General features: G+C 47.9%; 1 protein-coding gene across 1 annotated transcript; it reads left to right on the forward strand.

Annotated features, from left to right (window-relative positions):
- Window positions 1-1,111: 1,111 nt before the first annotated feature.
- CCDC174 (coiled-coil domain containing 174) lies at window positions 1,112-17,277 on the forward strand. Its single transcript, XM_004692355.2, has 11 exons — window positions 1,112-1,206; window positions 2,902-3,006; window positions 3,981-4,081; window positions 6,736-6,794; window positions 8,638-8,803; window positions 11,771-11,866; window positions 12,741-12,883; window positions 13,269-13,363; window positions 13,846-13,975; window positions 15,861-16,016; window positions 16,973-17,277. The coding sequence occupies exons 1-11, from the start codon at window positions 1,165-1,167 to the stop codon at window positions 17,263-17,265; spliced, it is 1,386 nt and encodes a 461-aa protein (XP_004692412.1). The 5' UTR covers window positions 1,112-1,164; the 3' UTR covers window positions 17,266-17,277.
- The last annotated feature ends 2,429 nt before the right edge of the window (window positions 17,278-19,706 follow it).

Below are 19,706 nucleotides of genomic sequence, written 5' to 3' on the forward strand. Positions count from 1 at the left end.
CATTTAATGCCTTGAAACAATACAAATTACACTCTTACAGAGCTGGAGGTGGGAGTGTGGAGTCTCAGAAACCAAAATCTAGGTGTCAACAGGTCTGCCTTCCTTCTAGACTAGGAATCACTTTCTGGTCTTTCCCAGCTCCGAGAGGTGAAGAGGAGGTCTTCATTGCTTGGGCTGTAGCCCCACGTTTGTCTGTGAAGCCCAGGGTATGATGTCCTCTGGCCTGCAGAGTCTGGCCTTCTGCAGTCCTCTTCTTGGGACCCTTGGGATTGCACTGGGCCCACCAGCACATTGTCATCTTAAGACCTTTGATTTAATTGCACCAGCAAGTTCCCTCTTGCCACAGGGTAAGGTATGTACAAAATGTAGGGATTATACGTCAGACATCTTGGGGAGGGTCATTTGTCTACCATGGTATTCATACTTTCCTCAACACTAGCTCGTTTATCTCACTTGACCCTTCCTAAGTACCATAAGTAGACAATACTTTAGCTCCCTTTGGAAACCGAGGCACTGAGGAGTTACCCCGCGGCAACAGTAATCGGTGAAGAAGGATTCCAGCCGAAGAAGTTGGTTTCCGACATAATCTGACGAGCTGAGATTCTGGCATTGAGGCACAAAGGAAGCAGTGTATTAATGTCAGCTATTTATTGTTGTTTCTACCAAGATGAACACAACCCTTCTCTCATCTAACTCTTGCGAAAACTAGATGAACGTGTCAGAAGCACCAGAAACTGCCTAGCACAGAGCAGGTCCTCAAACGGCATAGATCTTCCCAGGCTTACTAAACACGTCACTACGAAGACGTCCACTTCCACGCCTCCTCCCCAACATGGCGCCATCGCCACTCCCCACTCAAGATGGCGTCCACGGCGGCACGGCATAATATCTCCCTTCTCAAGATGGCGCCAACACCAACCGTGGCTACCTCCCGCCCTCGTCAAGATGGCCATGGCAGTTAGTTTTAAGTTGGGTAATCTCTGACCTTCTTAAAATGGTGGCTGCAGCACGCCACCACATCGTGACCTTCTCAAGATGACGCCAACGCCGCAAATTTAGCGTCGCTATCTTAACACGCATTTCCGGGGGCGCCGGAAGTGAGTCTTAGGGGCTTGTGGGAACCGAGGAAGGCTCCGCTCTGGGCCGAGACACTTTGACGCGACCATGGATCGGCGGAAAAAGCCGTTGGACGTGACGGCCTCCTCGGTGAGTGCGGGTATTTTTAGGGGGGTGCGGCTTCCGCATCCTCCCTGCCTTCCCGAGCCGGGATCCCGAGCCTGTGTCTTCCCTGGGGCGCCCCGACCTGGCCTCCCAGAAACAGAAACCCGGCCCAGCTCTCTCTCCTCAAACGGGGACCGGGCCCGCTCTCCTAGTCATCGGACGCTGGACTTGGCTCTTTAACTGGGACAGGCGCCGGACCAGACGTACCCCCACAGAACCGGGCGCCATAACCGTCTGGGAGCGCCCCTGGCACTCGTCAGCCACAGCCGGCCGGGCCTCCCTGGCAACCCTGTTCTCCCCTAATGTCGGGGAGGAACCGCGGCTGCTTCGTCTGCAGACGCGTTTCCCGTCCTGGTTTCCCCTCCAGCCCAGCGACCAGCAGGGGCCTCTCCGAACATTGGATAGTGAGACCTGTTGCCCAGGATTCGACAGTGCCAAGTGTCTCCCACCGGAAAAGCAACATTAGTGCACCCACAGGATCCAGAAAGCTACATTTAAGTTCTCTTAGTCTGACAGGTCAGAAGGAGCAGTGGCATTTCAGAGGTGCCATCTGGCAATTCTAATTTTCTGAGCATCTTTCTTGTCAAATGCAAAAGTAGTTGTAGGGTAGGAAAATGTGTGGCTAGAAAATCGACGTGGTTAAGAAGGCTTCGAAGGGAAGATGAAAGTCTGAAAATGTTTGGAAGATTAGCACTGTCCTTTGCATTAACATTATTTTAATAATGTTAACATTTTAATAAGATTTCCTCCAGAACAGAAATTACTGAGTCAGTCGATTGGGTTTCCCTGAAAGCCAGTCTGTGGCGCTGGGTTTACACGTACGTGATTTGTAAACGACCCAGTATATAAGCAACTGTATCCAGACCCTGAAAGGGAAAGTCAGCAGGTCCTTTCAGGCGGAGGAAGCAAAGGGGGCTCAGAGCTGCGAGGTGGGCACAGGTCTCCACCCAGTGCCTTGTTTGCTTTGCCTTGGCCCTTCCCTGAATGCTGTGGTTCAGCTAAACATAGCTTGTAAAACAATAAAACGTGGCAACTCAGTCCACTTTATTTCTGGCTCTTGAAATGTGGCCTATTTTTGAGACTTAGCTCAGAGCTGCTTCTCATCATTCTAATAGTAGAAAATGCTCCATTAGCAGGTCTTTTATGCTGCTTTCTTCCACTGTTAAAGACATTTACTGCATCTTACTTGTAGTGTGTTACCTGTCTTCCTAGATTGCATTCAGATTGGTTTTGGAGGCAGGAGTATGTTTACTTTAGTTTGTATCCAACTCTTCAGTGTTAAGCACCAGGCACACACTGTGGGACCGCACACGTTTTGCTATCGAAATAATGAGCTTTGTGATGACTAAATGAAATTACAGTTTGAAAAAGCCACGTTCTGTGGCTGTCAGAGAAGGCGCTTATGGGTGTTAGTTGACGCTGACACCGAAAGAGTCAGGCTTTATTCACTTTGCTGTGTTCCCCTCCCCTGCCCAGAGGAAAGCCTTTGTGTGTAACGTAAAAATACATTTTCAGCATAGTTGCAATGAAATATGATGTGATAGTGGAGTCTGTGTTTAAATATTTAATTTTTTCCATTGTTAGGAATTTGAAATTTTCTTTAAGAATTGCAATAACAAAAATACAGTCATTCATCAGAATTAGCTAAATGCTTCTGTTTGCTTATTGGTTTTATTTTAGTTGGTAGACCTTAAGGCGGAACTCTACCGAAAACAAGAAGAATTCAAACAAGAAAAGCTTCTGAAAGATTCTGGAGTTTTGGGAAAACCAAAAACAACTAATAAGGTAAAACTGATATCTAATTATCTCCATTGATTCCAGCCATGGTAGAATTATACAACATCTAGGGTTTTTGATAGTGTCTGAAGTGTATACTAAGTAGTAAGGAAAAAAGCCCCTGTCTTGTATTTGAACATCTGCATGAAGTGATTTAAATATTAAAATAGAATTAATGAAATTACTTACAAGCACATTATAATGTTCTGATTCCTTAACACTACTTTTGGAGTAGTACATGCTATTATTAAGTGGTTTATTCCCCTTCTTTTGGAGAGCATCTGATTATGTAGGCATTAAAAATCCAAATGTAAACAATTGATGCTATGGCAAGATAGCAGGAAATATTCAAGGTCATTGAGAATAGTGACTGGTTTTCCAATTTTACATGTAGTCGTGTCTACTGTTTTTTTTTTTTTAAAGATTTACTTATTTAAGCATACAAGAGCTGGGATGTAGGCCAGAGGTACGGAGAGGTGAGAGGATTCACCAGAACAGAGTGGGGAGCAGAACAGGCGGATTGACTGAAACACATTGCTGAGGGGAGCAGCAGGGAAACAGGAGAGGTCTGCTGTGCCACGTGGGTCATCTCACTGGCGGGATCAAACTCGTGCTACAGTGGCTGCTGATCACTTCATAGTGCTGAGATTTGACCCCTTGTGCTACCAAGAGCCCCAGTATCTAGTATTTATATTATTAATTCTGTGCAATGTGAATGTAAAATACAGATCTCATTTGAGTCTTTAGGCTGTCATTTTTCAGGAGGAAAAATAACAGAGAAGTAACCATGTAGTCGTGTAAAGAAATTCTTGAGGTAATTCAGGCTTTCAGCTGCAGCTCTGCTGTGCCCAGTCTGCCTGCAGGGTGCAGGGTGACGCTTACTGACCCCCCTTGACTCCTGAGAGCTCCTTTTTTTCTTCTGATGTACGAGAATTTTTGCAGTCATTGGATGGATTGTTTCATCTCTTTAAATTATTCTTCAGAAACCAAGTATTTGGAACAAGCAGAATGCAGGGGTTTCAAGCCGAGCTGAAAAAGATGCAGAGCAGAAGATTGAAGAACAGAAGACTTTGGACAAAGCAAGGTAAAGTTAAGCTCTGAAAATGTTACTGCCTTGGAGGCTGCCCATGTAAAGAGATGACGGTTCAATTCTTACTCTTTGATTTTCAATTTTAATTTTTGTCACATGTACTTCTAAGAAGAAAAAACAAGCTCAGTTTAAGTGATGAGCCCAAGCCCCATACCACGCGTTTGTTAGGGAGTAGGATGATGACAAGTGTTTCAGAAGTTCCCTCAGCTCGGTGGTTCTGGGCTGCAGGGTGCGTGCCATTAGCATTCAGAAACTGGCTTTTCATCCCAACTTCTTCTTTTGAAAAACTTAAAACCAGTAGAATAATCGAAAGAAGAGTACAGTGACGTTCTAATGTCCTTTACCTAAACTTGCCAATTAACTTCACATTTCTTTTGCTTTCTCTTTCCCTCTTTCCCGCCCTTTCATCCTCTCCCTCTTCCCTTTTTTTCCTTCTTCTCCTCCCCTCCTCCGCCTCTCTCCCTTGCTGCTCTCACATGTAGAGAAACCCTGCTATACGTCAGGATACTTCAGATGTTTTAGGTTGTGTCTTCTTGGTACAAGGATGTTGTCTTAGTGACCACAGTGCTGCTGTCATACCATGACATTTCACATTGATAAAACATCATTACCTAGTATGTGCTCCCTCTTCTGGGCTTACCGCTTAGTCTAGTACAATTGAGACCTTTATAGTTTTGTGTTTTTTTTTTTAAAGATTTATTTATGCATACAGAACTGGGGTACAAGCAGAGGTGCAGGGGCGGTGAGAGGCTTCACCAGAGACAGAGTGGGGAGCAGAACAGGCAGTTATATGAACTACACTGCGGAGGGGAGCAGCGGGTGGTCAGGAGAGGTCTGCCGCACCATGTGGTTACCTCCGGGGCCGGGGATTGAACTCCTGTGGAAGCGGCTTTAGCTTCTTAGTGCTGTGCTTTAACCCACTGCGCCACCAGGGAGGGCCCCTTTATAGTTTTTTAAAAATCAAACCCAATCCTCAGCAGTTACAGATTACACATTTAGTTGTTATATTCTGTTAGTCTCTTTTAATCTAGAAAATTCCTTTTTTTTTTTTTTTTTTTTGTTGTTTTTGTTGTTACCTGTTGGCACTTTTGAAGAGTCCAGGCCAATTGTTTCTACAACGTCCCACAATCTGGTTAGAGTCACAGTAGCTGTTTGGGTGAGGATGCGCGACAGGTGATGGTTTGCTCCTTCCCAGGGGTCACGTCAGCATTCCCATCTGTTCAGATCCTTTTGGGGATACTTAGTTTCATCACTTGATTGTCACTTGCTACTGGTCAGTTTACATTGAGGATTTCAAAGTGATTTTTTCTAACTCTCTCACTGCTTCATCTGATTTGCTAGCTGGCATTCTCCCGAACAGAATGCAGTATCACCCTGGACTCAGCGAGAAGCCAAGTTAATGCCCGTTTTGGCTACCTCGTATATTCTTGGGTACATTGCGACATTAAAGCTCTGCAGTTGTAAACCGTGGTTTCAAGCTAAGCGTGCTCGGCTCGGTTGGGCCTGAAAACAAAAGGCAGCATATTTGCCCAACTGGGGGATTTTCTTAGCATTTCACCTTTCCCCATTACGCACAAGACTTTACTTAATGTTCAGCTGGAGACATCTTTCTCACTACTGGACATGTTCTCAGAATTTTGTCATCATTGAAAGGGCCCATAATCTTTTGTTATTTATTTCTTACTCTGGTCCTTTGCTGTGATTTTTCTTTCCAATAACTTTTTACAAAAGCTTTGGTTTCAGTGTGGTTTGTAAACTCCTAGAGAACCAGGCTGTCCCTAGGTGCGCTCTGCTTGGCACAGAAGGACAGTCTTTAGGGCGTAGATGATGGCGCTGACATTGACATGTCACCTGGGGAGTCACGAGCACACTAGGAGGAAGTGCGTGGCTCATCTGTTACGCAGTGGGAGCTGAGGCCAAGGCACTTGCCCCAGAGCACACCGCCCGGGAGCAAGACCTTTGCTGCTTCAGATGCTGCCACGATGAAATGTCCCCTTTGAGGAAGTGTGACCCTCACAAGGGAAAGCTCAGGTGACCTCTTGGGGCTCTTCATCCTCATTAATTATTTCCAGAATAAAGAATTGTCAGTCGTCTTGCCTGGACTCAGTAAACCCATGACGTCACTAGCATTTGTGTGAGCAGAGAAGCTCTATCACAGAAACACCAGTGCTGCTGTCTTTGTTTTTATTAGCTCTGTGTCATGAGTAAGTCATGTTCTGTATAAAACCTGTGTACCTTTAACAGGTTTATAAAAGACTGGACTCTAGCTCCCTTGGAGAAGCCCAATAAGCCGTGAAGCCTGTGTCTAAAACTTCAAAGAGTTTGCACGGAATGTGGGTTTCCTTTAGGAAGGTTGCAAATAGAAAATGTTTTGGTTTAGACACCTTTTTACTTTTGGTACTTAATTAAAGGTGCACTTAGCCTCTAAATTAAGTTGGAATCTTAGTTCATTTGCTTAGTCTTCCATCAGCTGGTGACTGAGCGCCTGCTGTGCCGTGGTCTGGGACTGGCATGCAGTCACGAGACGGTGAGACAGCCGGCGCGTGTGTGTGCCGCCCGGGGTGTGGCGCTTGTAGCCAGCTACTAGCCTCATCAGGCTAGGGCAGTTCCAAGACCTTTTCATTACTTGTCTTGTTTTTGTTTCCTAGGGAGAAATTGGAAGAAAAAGCCAAATTGTACGAGAAAATGACAAAAGGAGACTTTATAGGTAAATAACAGTTGTTTATGCTTCTTAATGTTCTGTAATTCTTACCCTATGCTATTTCATTATTTACTAGCTTTTTAAAAAAAATAAAATTGATGATGTTCTTTAATGCTGAAGTGGCATTGTACTGTAGCATTATATGAAGTTCCAGGTGCTTATCACTAAAAATCAACATCTGTGTATGCTACAGTCAGTTTACCACGGAATGTCCAATTCTGTCCTTCACCATATGGTTCATCCTTTTTACCTAGTTTACTCATTACTTTGTAAGACTCAAATTGAAAACTTCTTCATCACCACAGAGACAGCAATGATTTTCCGATTTCCAAGTAGGTGCTGGGCCACATGTTAGGGTCTCTGAGAGAGCAGGTAAGACCGTGTCAGCCAGTCTCTGCCTCTGCTCTCAGGGGGATGTCGTCAGTGCAGGAAATGGCACCGAACAAAGTAGAGGTGGGAAGCAAGGTGTAAATGGGTCCCGAGCAGCCTGTAGCTGTGTTAAAAAGCCTGAACTGGAGAAACCCTGGTTCTCTCCAGGCGCTGGAATAGTTTCCTTTCCCCATTTCAGCTCTCCTTTTCTTTAATGTGCTTGTGATTGCATTGAAGAAAACAATAGCAATAAACTCTTCTTCCCTCATACCCAGAAAAAGAAACCCCAGCCTATAGTGTAACAGCTAGCGAGATTTTACATGGCAGTGCACAATTCACTGCCACAGAGCAGGGAGAGCGAACGCCTGCAGAGGGGAGAGGTGCACTCTGCTCGGGCCTTACAGGCTTTGGGACGATGGGGAAGCTTCCACCGGAGAGAGCAGGTCAGCAGAGGGAAGAGTAGGTGGAGTAGGGGGATTCACATGAGGGGGCCTTCCGCCTCGGAAAGGGGCAGCAGAGAGAGGCCTGACAGAGCCCTGGTCGCTGCCAGCCAGCGAAGCTCTGCCTGCCAGACGGGGGGCGTGATCCCTGTGTGATCCCAGCACAAGAAGGTCAGGCAAAGCTGAGGCCACAGGGAGAGGCCTTGTCTTCCTGCGTCAGCAGCGTCCTCAGCTAGATGGCCATCAGACCGAGTCTGTTGGAACTCGGCGCCATCTTCGTGCCATTTTGTGGCCTTTTTAAATGTTTCATTAAAATCTTTTCCTTTTGACTCAGACTTTACTAATATTATTAACAAGGAAATCAGGTCAAAGAAGAGTGCCTGTGAACTTGGTTCTGCCCAAGCAGGCGGCCAACCTCGTGGTGGGTGTGTGGATTTGGAGGCTGGGACGAGTTGAGTTCTGGAGCCTCGGTTAGCCCCCACTGCACCGTAACAGTTACCTGGCTAAATGACATGGAAAGTCCTGGATTGCTGAGGCCCTGGCACTGTGCTTTGCCTGAAAATGTGTCCCCTGGGTTGAAAAGAACTCAGATGGTTTTTTCACGTACATTATAACCCATCAGGCACCCTACCACCACAGTGTAACTGGGGTTACACGAGACAGCCCCCCTGACTGGAGAGGTGTGTTGCCAGTGCCGGTGAAGGTGTCTGTGGTCAGATGACCCGAGATGCGTGGTTCTGTCTCTGTGATGGCTACATGTCTCTGGAAGTCAGTGTGCTACCTTAAAATCACATTCTCAGTCAGTGCTGCTCTCCGGCCACAGCCTGCTGAAGCTCAGGCATTTCAGACACTTTGCATGGTGTGTGTGTCCAGTAGCCTGTTTCCAGCTGTCAGGCCCCTGTTGGCTGTGTGTGAAGAAGCATCAACTAGTGAGCTGTCAAGAGCCTGCGGAGTCCTTGACAGGAATGTGACTACTTCGTATCCATTTGTGTTTTTCTTCTTTGATGTCAAGAATCTGAAGGGTGATTTTTATGTCCTAGATGAAGAAGTGGAGGATATGTATCTTGTGGATTTCACACAGAAGATCATAGACAGGCACAAAGAGGCAGCATTTAATGCCTCTAGAAGAGCGGGACAAAGAGATGATGATGAAGACGATATTTCTGAAAAAGATATTCCTCCTCCCCAGGACCCCAGTGAAGAATGGTGGGTAAATCATACAATTTAATCATTGGGAGCATCGACAGATTCGTGTTTACTTTTGAGAGATTTTGTTATCAAACTTTTCTCTTTCTTTTTCCCCACTTTTCTTCTTTTGACCCTCCATTTGAAGTAACACTGGGTTTGTAGATGTAGAAACAGTAGTTCAGACGAAGAAATAGCTGCTTACAAAGACAGGTCCTGCCATGTGTCAGGCACCGTGCCAGGCACAGGCGGCATTGGGAGGCCCCTTCACACTCTGAGACTGTTGTTCCGGGAGAAGCCTGTTTCTCTGACACTGGGCTGCTCCCTCACCTGTGTCTGTTCACACTGCGTGGAGAGGCTGCTGTCTGGGCGTGCCCTCTGTGCCCGGCAGGGCTGGCCCGCAGCTTACTAGGGCTGTGTCTTTGCTGGCAGCATGGCGTAGCCGCTGCGCCTCAAACCTCGCAGCCCCGTCTCCACCGTTCCCTCTCAGCATCATCTGGAATATGGCCCTGCCCACACGGAGGCCGGGTGGTGGTGCCTAGCTCCATGGTTTCCCTTACGCTCCCTTCAGGAAGTAAGAGATCTAGATTCCCCCAACAGTCTGCTGTTTCTGGGTATAAACAGATTTTATAAGCCTTTCTTGAAATTATTGTGCATTTTACCTGCATGTAGGTAAATGCTAGAGAAAACCAAACTAGTCTTTTTGTTACTAAGAAACCACTGTGTGGTAGCAGAGAGACTAGAATGAAAATGACACTGTAATGATTTTCTCTGCCTAAGACATTTTATTGTTAGAGGTGACACGAGCCTCCTGCCCGTTTCCCCTTCTCGGCTCGGATACCCTCATCATGGAGGTTGCTAGGAACTGCTTGGATTGTTTGCGGCTTTGACCGCTCTTTGTCACCCAGTGCCCCGGTGGGCAGGAGTCCTTTATGAGCTGAAGGAACAGACCCCACTGTGAGGACCACAGACCTACCTCCTCTTGGTCCTGAGGGGAGCTACCATGGTCCAGAAACAGCTTTGCGTTCGGATAGAACAGGCATCTTCCTACCCGCACAGAAAAGCCTTAGCATGGCATGGGTTTCTGACTGCACGCCTGCTGCGAGCCCCCGAAAGAGCAGCACATCCGTGGCCATCTTCATCCATGCTTTCCCTCCCCGTTGTGAGTCTGCCTGATTCTCCCTGACCTGAACTCGTAGCGCTTAAAGACACTTGCTGCTTCTTTGGGCCTTAGCGTTTTCTTATCGTTGACATGGAACTGTCTCATTACCAGAGAGAGATCCGAGACAGACTTCTCATGCCCTTCCTTCCTGCCCGAGGCTGCCAGGAGGTGTTGGTGGGCATGAGCCGCCACTGGCCAGAGCCCCTGCGGGTGGCCTGACTCCGAGTCCTGCTGCGGCACTCCTGGACCTGGGGGATCGTGTCCCTGAGGGTTTCTCAGCTCCCACATGACCCCCATGTCTTGGGGTCCTTCTCCAGCCCATGATTGCTTTTCACAGCAAGAACCCTCATCTCCTTCGGTAGGCGTAATGTCTTTTGTCCCTTATTAACGCCTGTGTGACTACAGGCCATTTGTCAGTGAGTTGAAGAGTTTGGAGGGCAATGGAACGTGTCACTGCTACCATATGGTGAAGGAGGAAGCCTTGCGAGCAGTTCTGACATCCTTTCATTCTGAAATTAAGCTCCAGAATTGTGCTGCTTGTAAAATCCTTTCAGCAGTTAAATTCCAGGTGGTGGAAAGTCTTTCTGCAGAAATACTGTAAATAATTCACAGACCATCTGGCTCGATGCTTTTCTTTCTCTAGCATCTTAAAAAAAAATAAAGATGAAGGGGAAGAAGGGAATTGCTTTCTACAGTTGGAGGTTGTGTTTCTTAAGGCAATCATAAGGACTATAGCTGTGGATTCCCAAGCACCCAGTTTTTAAATTATGGGCTAACAGTTGGGATCAGTATGTGAAAGGTATCGCTAGCAAAAGCAAAGCTGCATGCATGGTTATCTGCTCCTTTCTGTGTGTGTAGCTAAAAGTTGTGAGAGTCCCTGCCCGTAACTTTAAAAAAATCCGTTGCAAAATACAGATGAAATCTTTTCCATGAAAGTCTGTCCCTCTTGTGGGAAGTCACGGCGTTTCCCGGCGTTTCCCATTGCTCTGCTGTCAGCCTGACTCCCTGGCGCAGAGCTGTCACGCTGGAGCAGATGCGAGGGAAGAGCAGGAAGGGTAACAGGTAACAGGTAGGCACTGTTGAGGAACAGGACGTGCATTGCATGGCTCTCTCCTTTAAATAGCCCCCCAAATACTTGATTTATATTAAGAAATCTGTAATTCATTAGAAAGCGCTGAGCCATTCAGAAGAAATAAAGAATAAAATGTCAGATTTGGGAGACAGGAAGTAGCAAGTCGGGAGTCTGGTGCGGAGCAGTCACTACAGTGCTGACGGTGTGTGGAACTGTGAGTCAGAGTACGCCAGCGTCTGTACAGAGGATTTATCTTGGAAGTTGGAGCACATGACTAGCTATTGTCTGCAGTTTTTATTTAGTTTTTGATGTTTGTTTATTTTTATATGGACAAATTAGGGCACAGGCCAGAGGTGCGGCGGGGAGGGGCTTCACCAGAGACAGCGTGGGGAGCAGAGCAGGCAGGTGTACCGAAATCCACTGCTGAGGGAGCAGCTGGGAGACAGGCGAGGTCTGCTGCGCCGGTGGGTCACTCCCTGGCCAGCTGGGGATCGAACTCAGGCTGTAGCACTGAGACTTACGCCCTAGGCTGCCAGGGAGGCCTGATTTTGTGTAGTTTTTAGAACTAAGGTTAATAAAAGGCACAATGAGCTTCTTGTATGCTTTTAACCTTAAAAAGCAGGCCCTGACCAGTGGTAGCTGCTGCGTGGCGTGTGGGTTTCCTGACAGGGAAGCCTGTGTCCTCTGTCTCCTGGGCACTAGCCCTCTCCAGAGCTGTATGACACGTGAACACATCTTTTCTCTTGTATTTCAGGGTGGATTACGTGGATTCTCTAGGGCGGTCCCGCCGCTGCATGAGAAAGGATTTGCCACATCTGCTGGAGATGGATAAAAATCTTCAGGGAAGGCTGTAAGTGTGGGACAATGCAGGCCTGAAATGTAGGCACAGCTCGTCTGCTGGGGGAGGCTATTTGTAATTACCTTGGTTCTAAAAAGGAAACTTTTCATTTAATGTATAAGAAAACTAGTGTTTAACATTCATGTTACTCCATGCTCAGGGAGCAGCCTGAACGTTTGATCATCCATGTTGCTAGCAGCTACCAGGTCAGAGCTGTGTCTTTACTGGGAAGGAGATTTAGTTATGAATATCAAATATATAACAAAACCACCAAATAAATGCCTGTGGAGAAAGGTGTTGAAGATCATACATTTGTTATACACATGCAGGTGGGAACAGGAGGGAATTAGGGTCAAATTTTTATGTGTAGGTGTTTTTGCATTTTCAGAGCTAGGTTAGTTTTTCTGTGTGAGCTAAGCCAACCTAGGAGCTAACTGGCGGAAACATCTCAAGGAATGAAATTACTCTCACAAAGGTTGCTTTTGAGTGGGCAGTTTGGGAGAACTTTGTCCAGGTTCTCCAGGTATAGGCATGCGCAGACGGCCCTGGCCTGGCACAGAGGCCCTCAGCTCCAGGATTCGAGGTGCTGTCAGGCTGCAGGCCATCAGGTGCCTGCTTGGGAGCCCTGGGTCCCCCACCATCTATTAACCCAGGACAGGGTGGGGAGGAAAATGGCTTGTTTATAGATTCCATTATGCTGCTATAACAAGTCGACTGCTTTTTGAAGAAAGGTGGAGATAGTTTTGGCAATTCCCAGTGCTGTTGTGGGCCAGACACAGCCCTGTCAGGAGCTGGCAGCTGGAGCCGTGTGTCCGTGACCACTGGCTGCTCTGTGGCATCGCTGTGCGTTGCTCTTGCCTAAAGAGCTTCTGCTCTGTTCTGCTAGTTTCATCAGCCCTGCTAATGAAAAGACCTTACTGTCTGAAGATATGAGGAAAGAACTTCAACGCCAGCAGTGGGAGGAAGAAGAAAGGGAAGCCCTAAAACGGCCCATGGGCCCCATACACTATGAAGACATCCGTGAAAATGGTATAATCATCTTGTAACTTAAAACTTTCTTTTCGTCTTGCACTAATGGTGAGCATAAAGTAGCAGCTCTTGCTTAGAAATAAAAGATTCTGCTTTCGAAGTGGAAAGTATCCCCTTTGCTCATTTGATAGTCTAAAGTAAAAAGTACTCATCTTGCAGATAACCCTCTTACAGAGGACCTGTCAACCCCACAGTGTGTTTCCCAGTAGAGGTGGCCTCTGCATCATTTTTGTTGCATATTACTCTGCATACAGAGTGAGAACTACTTGGAATTTTTTCCCCAACTCATGCCAAATATGACTGTTTTTCTGTGGGAGAAACTTTAAATTGAGTAATTTAGTGATGAGGAAAATCTAATCTTTTGGTTAATTTTGACTTATTTCAGAGGCTCGGCAGCTTGGCGTTGGATACTTCGCCTTTGCCCGAGATAAGGAGCTGAGAAACAAGCAAATGAAAACGTTAGAGATGCTGCGTGAACAGGTACGGGTTGAACGCAGAGTTGACGGGAAGGACTTGAGCGTTTCCTTCGCTGCTGGGCCAGAGTGCAGAAGGGAGCGTCTAGAGCGGGAAGCAGGCTCCCCAGAGCCCTCCTGGGTTCCGAGGTGATGGCCATACTGTTGTGGTGTTTCAGCGTTTAAGATCGTAGTGCTCAGAAGTAATCTGCTTGGCCTTGATGTTTCAAATACGGTATCTGTGGCCAGGGCAGGGAAATAGGAGCTCCCTTAAGGGATGAAGGAGTAGAACAGACTCAGTGGCTTTCTTGGATACTCAGCCTGGCGGCTGCTCTGTAGCATCAGCAAACGCCACAGGCTGCTGACATCTTCCTTCAGGAGAGCTCGGGGCACTTTCCTGGAGGTGGCTAGAACTCAGTCTGTTTTTAGAATAAAAATGATTTCTCTTAAACAAAAGTATTGTTCATTTGGCTTAAAGCAAATACTTTCCTAATGTTTTCTACTGTTCAGACAACAGATCAGAGAACAAAACGAGAAAACATAAAGGAGAAGCGAAAGGCTATTTTAGAAGCAAGACTTGCCAAACTCCGACAAAAAAAGATGAAAAAATCAAAAGAAGACGGACCAGAAGAACACCAAGGTATGTGGCCCCTTTTTCCAAACTTCAAGAGGACAAATTTTAGTTCACTGATGTCGCACTAGTTGAACTGGCGATAGGGAAATGAGCCACCGGCTGCATTTTCAGGCAAGCAGTGGGCCTCTGAGGGACCGCCAGGAGCAGTCTTCGTAACCAGTGCAGCGGGGGTGACCCTCTAAAGAGTGTGTCTAGGCCACCAGCCAGGACGGTATCAAGCAGGACATGGTGTGGCGGTGTCCAGCTCGGTGGGGCTGTTAGAGAAAAGGCGCCTTCAGACGCAGCGCAGTGCGCCATATGCGTGAGGCGTACTGTTTCGTGGCTTCAGGCCTCTTATATGGCAGCTAACAGTGCGCATATTCACAGGTCAGATAACAAAGTGAAGAATTAGAGCGTGAGTGTAGGCAGCTTCCCAAGACTGGCCCAGGAGGTGCTGGGTTGGCGCTTGGCGCCACTGTCCTTTGGAAGCGCTGGCACCGTGTGGGCACACTAGCCTGGCGGAGCTTGTCCGGGCTGAGCTGCCAGGACAAGGTAGAAGTCCATTTCTGTGTGTGCACCTCAGGTGGGGAGGTGGCAGGGCGGGTGTCACTCTGCCTGGATGGCCACCGGGCCTGGCTCCTCCTGTCTGGCTGTTTCTGCCCCTCCTAGTCGTTACTCTTACCTGCTCGGTCATCGTCCAGCCCAGAGGGACAGAGGAAAGGGGAGGGAGCCAGCTGCTTTTTAGGGTGTGAGTTGGAAGCACGAACAGCTTCTGTGTGTACATTCCACTGGCCAGAACTTGGTCCTCAGGCCGTCCGGACAGCAGGGAGACTGGAGAGTGGCCTTCAGTACCCCGCTGCCCCTGGGTAGGGACGACACTGTTCCCAAAAGGAAGAGGGGGCTGTGGCGTCAGGTGTACTGAGGCCCCCCAGCTCTCTCAGAACACTTGTGCCAAGTCGTGGGCCTTTGTCTAGTTGTAAACGAGACTTCAGTCTGGTGGAAGGAAGCCAGACACATTCAGTAACTGGCAGGTCTGCCTGGTTTTGTGTAAATGCTCCCCTGGTACCGTGTTAGACTCCACATGTTTCTCTTTTTGCTCTACTCCTAAACATCAGCCATTTTCACAAGATGTGAAGGGCCTCCACACTGTTCTTTAAAAATGTCATTTTCTTTTAAAATACGCCGAAGTTGAGTAGCCTCAGCCTGTCGCCAGGCTCCAGCTCCTTCTCATCCTGACTCCCATGCTATCCCCGAGACTCTTACTGTAGTTGAGCACTTGGAGGTTTCTGGGCCATGTGATTGCCGGTCGGGGGAAGCGGGGTGACAGTGGAAAACCTGGAGGCTTTGAAACCCATCCAAGGATGCCAGGAAGGACCCTGGCTTTTGTTACTTTCCACCTGTGTACCATTTCTGAGCCTAATTTTCCTCATAAGATGGGGGTGAGGTGGGAATGCCAGTGTGACTTATTAGGTTTGTTATAGGTTTTTTTTTTTTTAAGATTTATTTAATTATACATGCAAGAACTGGGGTACAGGCCAGAGGTGTGGGGTTGAGAGGTGCCACCAGAGACCGAGTGGAAACAGAACAGGCAGATGCACTGAAAGACACTGCTGAGGGGAGCAGCGGGCAAGTCAGGAGAGGTCTGCTGTGCCACGTGGGTCACCTCCTGGCCGGGGATCAAACTCATGTTGCAAAGGCTTCGGACAGCTTCGCAGTGCTGCGCGTTAACCTGCTGCATCACCAGGGAGGGCCTGTTACAGGAATAACATACTCCAGGTGCTTCGGCCACTGCTGGGACGTGCTAGAGGCTCAGTCAGACAGGCCGTTACTTGCTCTTAGGCTCAGTATCTGTTTCACGTTTACGTTTAGTACCTGTGAGCACACTAATGAAGCCTTTCTCCCTTTCACAAAGGAGATGCAGGTGTTCTTGGGCCGTTGCCACCAGAACCAGCGTCTGTGCCTGCTCCACCTGCTGCTGCCCAGAGTAGCAAAGTAGAAGTCATCATTCAGGAGAGGAAGGACACCAGGCCTGGAGTGCCGCACGTCCGGGAGTGGGACAGAGGAAAAGGTAAGGGCTGCGCTGCGAGCCGTCAGGCTTCCTGTGGAGCCCCGGATTGTCTGGTGCGATTCTGCGGCATCTCTGTGTCGTTTGCTGCTGAAGGAATTCTCCAGGCCCTTGAACTTCTTTTTGAAACAGCTCTTTGTAAACAGAGGTCAAAGTGTGATGACCAAAGACCAGGATCTAGGAGCTTCCTGACAACAGGCTTTCTCAGAAACACTTGGGGGAAGTTTCCTGAAGTCATGCAGCTGTGGTCTCGCTGCTCTTGGATGCTGTGCTAGACCTAGTTCCTGGGTTTTGAAAATTTGGTACACTGTTCTGTGTTTTTATCACTTTCTTTTGTGTGCAGTTAAAAACAGTCTGCACATTGGGAATTTAACTTCTGTTGAGTTATGCAAGTTTCCTGTCAGCCTTTCTGTGGCCTCTCTGGGAAGAAGGCTCTGGCTTTTGTCTCCTTGAAAGAGATCGTTTTACAGCACTCAGCTCACGCAGTTCAGACAGGGAAGAGGCACGCAAGCACAAGGCGGCGGTAGCCAAGGCCGCGAGCGGGCGCGTCTGAGCACAGAGGTGAAGTGCTCTGCGGAGGCTGGGTGTGGGCTGGGCCGTCCAGAGGGCAGTGGAAGGCAAAACTTATGTTTTGCTGTGACGTTCTGACAAGATCTCACCGAGCAAATGATTTGAGTATTAGGCTTTTCCTGCCTTTACTTTCAGGTGTAATTTTAGTGCCTTTTGGCAGTGTCTGCACATCAGTATTTTCCACAGAGCCGCCATCTAGAGGTGGTCACTTCTAGTCTGACCTGGTTTCCTAGACTTTCTGTGGCTGTTACATGTAGTATAGCTTTGTGTTGCTGTCCTGGCCCTCCACAGAACTAGAGGTAACTTTTAAGAAATACATAAATAATTAAAAAGTAATAATAGACTATTTTGTAATCAGTACTAATAACACTCTTTCTCATTTTCACTAGAATTTTCCTTTGGATACTGGTCAAAGAGGCAGTCGGATCTCCGGGATGAGAGAGATCCTGAGTTCGCCCCACCATCGGATTACTTCATGGGCCAAAAGAAAACGAGTTCTTTCAGTAACCAGACCTGGAGCAGACCAGGACCTGCACTGAGCGATCCGGGGCAGCCCTCTGGCCAGAGCCCGGACACCAGCTCTGCACCGTCCACTCCTGCCCCCAGCAGCCCACCACAAGCCCCCCCAGTCACTTTTGAAACTCTGGATGATATGATATCATATTATAAACAAGTGACATGAACTTCAAAAACACCTTGACTTGGGTCCTGTTGTTGATCCTTCCTTTCCCACAGCAGAGAAGAGAACTTTCAGGGCTCAGGGTTTCTTTCTCCTCCTGTGCTTTCTCTAGAGGGCCTAGATGCAGGTGGCATTTGTCCTCAGGGAAGAAAGTGAGCGGTACTGTGAGAGGTCTGGCCACTGGCTGTTACTTTCTTTCTAATTGGTATGGAGATGTTTATTTGGATTCATACATAAGCTGTATAGAAAAACTGCATAACATCAGATGCTGAGAAGCTTATAACCACCTCTGTTCCTGCTTGCTCTCACAGCGCTCTCAGATTTAAAGGATTCCCTGTCGCTCTTTTGCATACTCTGACATGTAGATGTCTTTATTTGCAGGAGCAAGCTTCCAGGTCAGTTACAGGAGTAACGGGAGGGGCTTTTGCCTGTCAAACATGGTAAATGACGGGGCCCTCAATGGGAGAGAAAGTGACCTGCTCCAGCAGAACCCTGAAGCTGCTGGACTACTAAGTAGTAACTTCTGGCATATAAGAAAGAGAGGGAGAATTTAATAATCTGGAAGGTAGAAACTGAAGTCACTTTCACTGTCATCCACCCTAAGTGAAATTACTGCCTGTGCACAGCGGGCGTTCAGGAGGCGTATGCTGAGTAACGGCGCACCTGGGGTGGTCACCTGACCTGGTCAGAGGCCACAGTGCTGCTCTTCAGCAACAGGAGAGCTCGTCCGCTCAGCCTGGCTGCCCTCATTCTCAGCTTAGTCACCTCGGCCTCCTGACCTGGCATACGTGAGGAGCAGGTGTCATGAACAGAGCTCCAGAAAGACTTCCTGTGCCTGGGTCCTGTCCCCCCCTCAGCCTGCCACCACTCTCATTCCTCTGTACAGCTGCAGATGCACAGTAGTCTCCCCCTGACCAGCAGGGTTGGTTTCTGAGGCTGCCTGTCAGGCCAGTAAGAACTACGCAGAGCAGGGCGACCCAGCTCCTCCCTCCTCCTGGGCTCGCAGCGCGGCCTCTCCCCATGGCGGGCAGGGTTGGGAGTGCCCCTGCTGGCTGGCAGAGGCTATAGCCAGAGCGGAGAGAAGCTTTAATGATCTGTCTCAGGTCAGGTGCAACTCGTGTCTGCCCCAGACTCGCGCTTTCTCCAGCTCTCTGCTTTGGTCTTGTTGCCTTATTGCCAAGCAGCAGTGAACAAAACCCCCAAATTCTTGCAGACGTAATCTGCTAACTTCATATCAGAAGGCAGCGTTGCCAGTTCTAATAATGGTCATTATCAGAGTAAAATCACCTGACTTCAGTTGCACTTTTTTGCAGAAATGGACAGGCTGACTCTAAAAATGCATTTGGAATTGCAAGGCACCAGGAATGTCCAAAAGAATCTTGAAAGACTACAGGCGGAAGACTCATACTTGCTGACTTCAAGACTCACTATAGTGCTGCAGGATTTGAAACATGGTCCCGTTAGCAGGCTAGATACAGAGATCAGTGGACTAGAGCACATGGATACATCTATGGTCAGTAGATTTTCAGCCTTGGTAACAACCCACTCAATGGGGAAAGAATAGTCTCTTAGATGATTCTGGAACAGGTGACTGCCATGCTCAAAAAGGAATTTGGACCCTTCACTTCACCCCTAGAATCACAAAGCCCATTGAAACAACTTGTCGGACAAAGTTAGAGACAAAAATTTAGAGGAAAAGTTATTAGACTTGATAGAATCTGCAGGAGAAAGGGAAGGGACAGGAGGAGATGGGAAGTAGGGCTGAAGGACTTGAAAGGTTGACTGTGGAGAAGGGGCAGGAAGCCGGAGTAGGCAGCAGCGCCAGGAGTGGGCCCCCACGTCATGGACAGGCCGATAGCCAGCTTTGGGGGGGACCGGGCATGGCCAAGCAGTTTGCAGGCTGCATTACGAAGAAACCACGTTTTTCATAAGATTGCCAAGACTGTTATGTCTTTTTAATCCCCTCTTCATGGCACTCATGTAGGTCAGTGTCTCATCACCTCAGATACAACTTGGCTTTTGGGCCCAGCTTTTCAAGCGTTCATACGGGTGTTTCTCAAGACCGGTGTTAGACGAGTATGTCCAGCAGGTGGCGTCAGAGTTCCAGGCCAGAGTTCTTGGGCCAGTGGCACTAGCTACTGGATCATTCTCTAGGACACAGAAAAGTGAAATTAGCTTTAGGATATGCTCAGTCCAGTCTATCCAAAATATTTCAGTGTTTAATATTAATATAAAAATAAGATTTTGCCTTTCTTTTCACATAGAATCTTCAAAATCTGCTGTATCCACGTAGACCTCTCAATGTAGGAGCTACATTTTCATCAGGAATACTGGCTCTGTATTTAGATCTCATAAAATAGGCAGTTGAGAAGGTAGATTTGCATACCTACACTGTCCCAAACACACCTAGACATATTTGAAAGGTTGCCAATAGCTGCATCGAG

This window comes from Condylura cristata, unplaced genomic scaffold (genome assembly GCF_000260355.1).
Source record: "Condylura cristata isolate star-nosed mole 26May11 unplaced genomic scaffold, ConCri1.0 scaffold00033, whole genome shotgun sequence".
In the NCBI taxonomy this organism is placed as follows: Eukaryota; Metazoa; Chordata; class Mammalia; order Eulipotyphla; family Talpidae; genus Condylura; species Condylura cristata.